At 37.4% G+C, this 7754-nt stretch overlaps 1 protein-coding gene across 1 annotated transcript; it reads right to left on the bottom strand.

Moving 5' to 3' along the window:
* Nucleotides 1-236: 236 nt before the first annotated feature.
* Nucleotides 237-842, bottom strand: LOC148200594 (cysteine-rich receptor-like protein kinase 10). Its single transcript, XM_088112999.1, has 3 exons — nt 795-842; nt 468-678; nt 237-376 (listed from the first exon to the last, which is right to left on the bottom strand). Exons 1-3 carry the CDS (start codon nt 840-842, stop codon nt 237-239), a joined length of 399 nt encoding a protein of 132 aa, XP_087969125.1.
* Nucleotides 843-7754: the final 6912 nt, after the last annotated feature.

Raw genomic sequence — 7754 nt, 5'->3', positions numbered from 1 at the left:
ACCGTCAAGGTAAGACCGTGTTCGATCTTGGCTCTCCGGTTTTGGCTCTTTCGTTCTTTGTTTGTTCGATCTACTGATGTTCGATCTTTTTGTGGTAACTCGAAACATTTTGTCTCTGGTTTGGTCTAACACTTTAATAACAATTTTTGAAACATTGAACTCCACAATCTAACATTGAACTCCACAATCTAATCTTGCCATGCCAAAATCTGATATCTTTGGATGCATCTTGGCATCTAAAAGAATATACTTGCTTTGAGATTACGGTGAATGATCGTCAAACGTGAATCCTCGTGAAGATTAAGAAGACCTCTAGCTATGTCTGTTATGATTTTGTGTCGCTTTTCCCAATCCAATTGTGCCCGCCCAACTTCATCTACAAACCAAAGCCAAGATACGATATTCTCAACGAGTTAGAATGTTTATAAATGAAGAATAGATGGTTTGGTTCCTTAATTTTGACTTGCCAAATATGAAGAAATCGAGGCTTTTGTTGGGAACAAATTCATACACCAATAGCCTTTCTCTTATTTCCAAGCAATATCCTATCAGCTTAACTAAATTTCGGTGTTGAAGTTTGGCCACTAACATCACCTCACTCTTAAACTCAATTTCTCCTTGGAGGGAGTTCTTGGACAACCTTTTGACTGCAACATCCTGACCATTGGAGAGCTTACCCTGAAAATTTAAAGTTTATGAATGTAAGTCAGGGTAACGGCCTATCAAGTATACCACTATATTTTGTAGATGTGATATACATATTTTTGTGACACTGTTATATTTACCTTTTAAACAGGTCCAAATCCTCCTTCTCCTAGCCTATTTGCATCAATAGCCGTCATGATTGTGGATAAGTCTAATTGCAATGTCTCTATTGATGTGATTTCATCATGATTTTCAGCTTGAACTAGGAATGATTCGCAATAAATCAGTTCTCCAAATGGAATTCTGCTTCATTTTAGGAAAATATTCTTCTTATAGACACTTACTTGCTTATTTATGATAACAATAATAACTTTCTTTTGGGAATTTGGTAGAACTTATAATATAAAATTTATGATATCTCGTATTTATTATAGCTGATATGTTAAAGTTAAGTGATACTTGGCATAAGTTTATTTAGACTATTTGTATTATGTGAATCAGAAATTCTACAACTAACTATTTTGGATAAGCTGATTTTCAGACATTTTAAAAAAGTTTCTACTCTTTCTCCAAATGCATTTTACTATATAGGTTTAATACCTGTTTTTGTCCCTCTTTATAAGGGAAATGTTCAATTTCGTCCTACCTTTTTCAAAAAGTTCAATGTGGTTCCAAGTTGTGTAAAAAGTGTCCAATTTAATCCTTTTTGGTCACGGCGTTAAATATTTAACGATCCTGCTGACAGCGTGGACTGATGTGTGCAACGTGGCTTTTTTCCTTCGTAACATGGCAGTTGACGTGGCAGTGGCAGTGAAAAATTCTGAGTTAGGGTTTGGGTATTTTCTCCCATCCTTACTTCTACAGTTTGGAACCAATTGGATTCGAAGCTGTTACAGGGCACAAACAACGTTTGTTTTGTTTAGTTTGGGACTTTGTGTACCCTTCTGCGCCGGGTGGCATTGATATCCCCATGGTCAACCCCTTCGCTCCTGGGGCACCAAGCTTGGATGGACTTGGGTGTTCCAAGATTATTGTGTGTGTGGCTAGCGAGGATAAAATTAGGGATAGAGGGGTTTGGTACTTGGAGGGTGTGAGAAAGAGTGGGTGGCAAGGAAAACTGGAACTGTTTGTAGAGCAAGTGATGAGAACGGAGAGTGTAATTTTGCCGTGGAAGCCCCTGGTTGAAGAAGCATCAATGGAGAATCCTCCCACGACCATTTTTTGCTGGCTTTGTTTTTCCTTTCTAAACACTGAAAACAGGTATATTTTAATGTTAATTAAAATTAATGTTAATTAAAATTAATGTTAATTAAAATTAATTAGGGGTTGTTATATAAAGTGAGAATTTTTATTTCCTTAATTAAAAATAAGGGTTAAATATGTTTTTAGTCCCTGAACTATCAGACGATTTTGTTTTTAGTCCCTGCTCAGAACTTTGATGGTTTTTAGTCCTTATAGTTTTGAAACTCTGAGTATTAGTCCTTAAAAATGGACGGTGTTAAGTTTTTGTGGATGTGGCAAACGACGATGCCACGTGATCACTGATCTCTGCCTTCACTCTCTGCCACGTGGGATGTTTAACTGTTGAACTGAGATTAAGTCAGTTAATTACGTTGTTGATTGAAATTAGATATAGGGTTCAGAATTTGTCAAAAGTAAATATTTGAATTGGGGGGAAAACGTAGTTTTAGTGGAAGCATTGTAGTGGAAACCTTTGACAGGAAGCATTGTATCTTGGTTGTCCTTGCGGTGGTGGTTGCGGTGGTCGTTCCGGTGGTCGTCAAAGACAAGCGTAAAGACAAGCGTAAAGGTAAGTTAAGCTATTGTTTTTGTGTTTCGGTTATGGTTGTTCCAATTTGTGCGTAAAGCGTTGATGTGTGAATGTAGGTCTAGAAATGGTTTTCGACATTTGTTTGCATCACATGGGGAAGTTTGTTAGTAATAAAGGGCTACAGTATGTTGGAGGAGAGATACACGTGATCAAAGGAGTTGATCCGGATCGTTGGTCATATTTTGAAGCGGTTGGAATAGTTAAAGAATTTAAGTATGATGCAGACTTCAAACTTTGGTGGAAGGGGTCCAAACAAAGGCTGATGAATAATGTCAGATTATTGAGTGATGACAGTGAAGTACTGTACTTGGCTAATTATGCAGAGGAGAATAACGAAGAGGTAGAAATTTATGTTCAACATGTTCCTAGTGAGGCAGTGGAAGTTCACTTTCTTAGTTGTGGTGAAGTGGCTGAGGAAGTGGAAGAGGGTGATGTTGAAAAAGGAAACATAGACACGGAGGAAGTGGTTTCCAAAGTGGATGAGATTGTACAAGAGGGTGGAATGGGTCTAGAAGAGGGTGAGGAAGACTGTGATGGTGGTCATGAACAGCAGGAGGTTGATAAGGGTGAGGAAGACTGTGATGGTGGTCATGAACAGGAAGAGGTTGAAAAGGGTGAGGAGGAAGAGTGTGATGGTGGTGAGGAACAGCAAGAGGTTCAAATGGGTGAGGAAGAAGAAGAGTTTGGTGGTGGTCATGAACAACAAGAGGTTCAAATGAGTGAGGAAGAAGAGTGTGATGGTGATGATGAGCATGAAGAGGTTGAAATGGGTGAGGAAGAAGAAGAGTGTGATGGTCATGATGAACATGAAGATGTTCAAATGGGTCAGGAAGAACAAGAGTTTGTTGGTGGTGATGAATATGATTATCTTGGGGAAGAAGAGGAAGGGGGGAATGTTGTTGAGGGGGAAGTAGAAGCTTCAGCTGAAGAATGTATGGATGACAGTGAAGAAGACAGAATGGCTAATGAAGATGATGGGTTTGATGTTCAGAATGATAGGGTGGACCAATTTCGGAGAAACATTAATCCAGTTTTGGATAGGTGGAATAGAATGAAAAAGAAGAAGAAATGTGTGCGTAGAAGAGGCAATGTTGGGGAAGGTTCATTTTTACTGAATGAAGAAGTTGGAGATCATGAGATCGATGAAGAATACAACAGTGATGAATTGGATTCAAATGTAGATAGTGATGAGGATGTGAGGTTATCAAAGGGGAAATTTAAAAAGTTTAGAAAAGATGATATGAACAAGAACTTCATATTTGAATTGGGGATGGAGTTCTGTTCTTTAAAGGAATTCAAAAATGCACTATTGGAGCATAGTGTATTAAATGGAAAAGAGGTTAAGTTTGTGAAGAATGACCTGAACAGAGTAAGGGCAGTTTGTAAAAACAAATGTGGTTTTCTGATTATGGCTAGCAAGGTAGGAGGGAAGCAAACATTTAGGGTGAAAACCTTGGTTGGACGACACAGTTGTGGAAGGACCTTTGGAAACAAAAGTGCAAATGTGAACTGGATTGCACAAGTATTAGTAGATAGGTTTGTAAATGTGGCTAACATGACTGTCAACCAAATAATTGATGACATTAAGAAGTCATTCAGTGTTGGAATCACTGCTTGGAAAGCTGGAAAGGCAAAGCAAATTGCCTTGGATTCTTTGGTTGGTGATGGAGAGCAACAATACGGTCGTGTATATGATTATGTGGGTGAATTGCTAAGAGTGAAGGCTGGAACATTTAAAATTAAAGTCAATCAACCCCAACCAAGTTTGCCTCCAAGATTTGGCTCATTCTATATGTGTTTAGAGGGTTGTAAGCAAGGCTTCTTAGGAAGTTGCAGGCCCTTCATAGGGGTAGATGGTTGTCATCTGAAGACAACATATGGGGGTCAGCTGTTGGTGGCAGTGGGCAGAGACCCGAATGACCAATACTTCCCACTAGCTTTTGCTGTGGTTGAAAATGAATGCAAAGAGAGTTGGAGATGGTTTTTGACACTACTACTGGAAGATATTGGAGGAATTGATTGTCAACGTTGGGTTTTCATCTCTGATCAACAAAAGGTATCTTCATTTTAATATTTCCCTATTTTTATACAGTAGCAATTGGAATACTTACTATTGAGCAAGACCTTTTCTGAATTGCAGGGACTAATGACAAACTTTTATGATTTGCAGGGACTAATGACAGTTTTTGATGAGATCTTGGAAGGAGTGGAACATAGATTGTGCTTAAGGCACTTGTATAACAATTACAAGAAGAAGTTTGGTGGAGGAGTGCTTATTAGAGATCTTATGATGGGGGCTGCTGATAACAGTTGAAAAACTGTTATTTTCATGCTTAAAAGTGATACTAAAAGCAACCTTTAGACTTAGAAACTAGCTTGAAATCATGCATTTTGTTTATATTTTCAGAAATAAGAGAGTTGGACAGGTTTATGCTTGATTTGAGTGTTTTTGTGCAGGTTTTGAGGTGAATTTGGTGAAAGAAGTGAAGAATGAGAGAGAGGACATTAGAAAAGACAAGAAAGAGTGCAAAAAGAGAAGTCGAAGGCACCGCTCAGCGGCAAACTACCGCTGAGCGGCACTCAAGAGGTGGCGTTGGAACCGCTGAGGGGCAAATGGCCGCTGAGGGGAAGAAAGAAGACGCGTAACCACCGCTGAGCGGTAAATGGCGCTGAGCGGCACTTTTTGGGCTTGGGCTTTTGTAATCTTTTGTAACTCTAGATTAGTATATAAGGGCTTGCACGTCCTTTAGTTAGGCATCTTTGGCAGAAACGAGGCAAACACTCTCTCTTTCACCCCTTTGAAGGAGGATCTTGGATGCTCAGGCTACCTCTTCCACTTTATTGGGTTTATTCTTTCATACTTTCATTGTTATTCATCTAGGTTCACCATGAATATGGTGAACTAAACCTTGTATGTTGGTTGGGGAATCAAAGTAATCTCTTGAAGCTCTCATATATGGATTTGTTGAGTACATCTTTGAATTAAGACATATGCTTTCTTTCATCATTAGTTAGGGTTTTTCCTCTTTGATTAATGCTTGCATTGTTTAACTCATTCTAATGCATGATCATTGGTTTTGTTGATACGGACACGTACGGGGAAATCTAGATCCGGGGAATTTCTCCCAATATTATACTGACAATATTATATTGGTTGCCTTTAAGCTCCTGCGCAAAATAAACTAATCATTAGGAATGCTAGGAATTGTATGAACTATTTGATTAGGGAGAAGCCATCTAGAATGGTACTTTAGAGAGTGGCATTAACAATGATGATTTGAATGTTGAATTCCTAAAATGTATGAGAGTGGATGAGATGAAATTGACCCCCAACAACATATTCATTCATATATTCCATTGAAAGTGTTTATCTTTTGTCTTTGCCATTGATCAAAATTCATGCATACATGTTTATTTTCTGTCTTGCATTTTAAACCCAAATATTTCGTTTGTAAGTCTTAGTTAATCAAGAAACCACATAACTAAACTAGGCCGTGAGTCCTTTGGGAAGAACGATACTTGGTCTTACCAAGTTTTATTACTTGAACGATTCGGTCATACTTGCCGATTGTGAAACAAGTTTGTGACATCATATTTTGGTGCTTACAAATTTGTCCATCAAGTTTTTGGCGCCGTTGCCGGGGGTTCATGGTTTAACTGGTTAATTTGTGTGATTATTGATTACCTTTGACTTTAATTTTGAATTTCTGTTTTTATTTTTTCTGTTTTTATTTTTTTTATCTTTTTAGATTTGATTTTTATCTTTTAGGTTAGATTTTATTTTTATCTTTTTAGATTAGATTTTATTTTAATTTCGAATTTTTATTTTATTTTTCTGTTTTCTGTTTTTCTGTTTTTTGTTTTTTTATTTTTCGGTTTTTATTTGATTTTATTTTATCTTTTAGATTAGATTTTATTTTATTTTATTAGATTTTATTTTTTTATCTTTTTAGGTTAGATTTTATTTTATTTTATTAGATTTTATTTTTTTTATCTTTTTAGGTTAGATTTTATTTTATTCTTATTCTATCTTTTAGGTTAGGTTAGATTTTATTTTATTTTATCTTTTAGATTAGATTTTATTTTTTAGATTAGGTTTTATTCTATTTTATTTGATTCTATCTTCTAAATCTTTTATCTTCTTATATCTTTTCAATCTTTATTTTCTTCTATATCTTTTTGTGCTAACAAATCTGTTCTAGGGTTTTGTTTTCTTGTGCATGCAGAAGGCAATTCGAACTAGAAGTAAGAAAACAACAGAACCACTACTTGAAGGGCTAGACGAGAGTAGAAGGAGGAGAAGAATCAGAACGTCCAGAGAACTTTTCCCTTCTCCTGAAACTCTCCTACAATCATCACCACAAGGTTCTGTTCATAGCACAGGGAGTATGGAGAACAATAATAATGCTAGAAGAACTCTTGCAGATTACACTAATCTTGCTGGACCTCAGCACTTCAATAGCATAGCTCGGCCTAGAGTCAATGCAGCCAACATGGAGGTCAAACCAGCATTAATTCAACTGGTAAAGAGTAATCAATTTAATGGGTTATCACATGAAAGCCCATATGAGCACCTTACAACATTTAATGAGATCTGTAACACGGTCAAGATTAATGGGGTGCCAGACGAAGCTATCAAACTTAGCTTGTTTCCTTTCTCATTGGGAGGCAATGCTAAGCTTTGGTTGAACTCTTTTCCAGAAGAAAGTTTCACGGAATGGGAAGCAGTGGTTGCAAAGTTTTTGAATAAATACTTCCCACAATCTAAAGTGACTAAGGGAAAGCAAGAGATATCTTCATTCAAGCAGGGCATGGAAGAATCACTTGGACATGCATGGGATAGGTATAAAAGCTTGTTACGTAAAACTCCCACGCATGGCTTTGAAGATCAAGAAGTAGTCTTAACTTTCCTTGGAGGGCTTGGTTCACAAACCAAGATGATGCTAGATGCCTCAGCTGGAGGCAATATCAAATGGAAGACTCCAGAGGAAGCAACTGAAATCATTGAAAATATGGCTACAAGTGATAATGAGCTGCACAATGAAAGAGGAGCTCCTATGCCACAGAAAGGGGTTCTACAATTACAAACGCATGATGCTCTGCTAGCACAGAATAAAATTCTAACTCAACAGCTAGAGACTCTGACAAAAACTTTGGCTCAATTACCTAAAGAGTTGAAGTCTGCTGCCCAGATACAAACCCAGTTGTGCGAACTATGTGGAGGTGATCACATAAATGGCCAGTGTGCTTTTCCAGTGGAGGCCTTGGAGGATGTTAA

The sequence above is a fragment of the Vigna umbellata genome, chromosome 4, assembly GCF_029865625.1.
Source record: "Vigna umbellata cultivar VRB3 chromosome 4, Vumbellata_1.0, whole genome shotgun sequence".
Classification (NCBI taxonomy): Eukaryota; Viridiplantae; Streptophyta; class Magnoliopsida; order Fabales; family Fabaceae; genus Vigna; species Vigna umbellata.
This window is presented reverse-complemented; position numbering and strand designations above follow the sequence as displayed.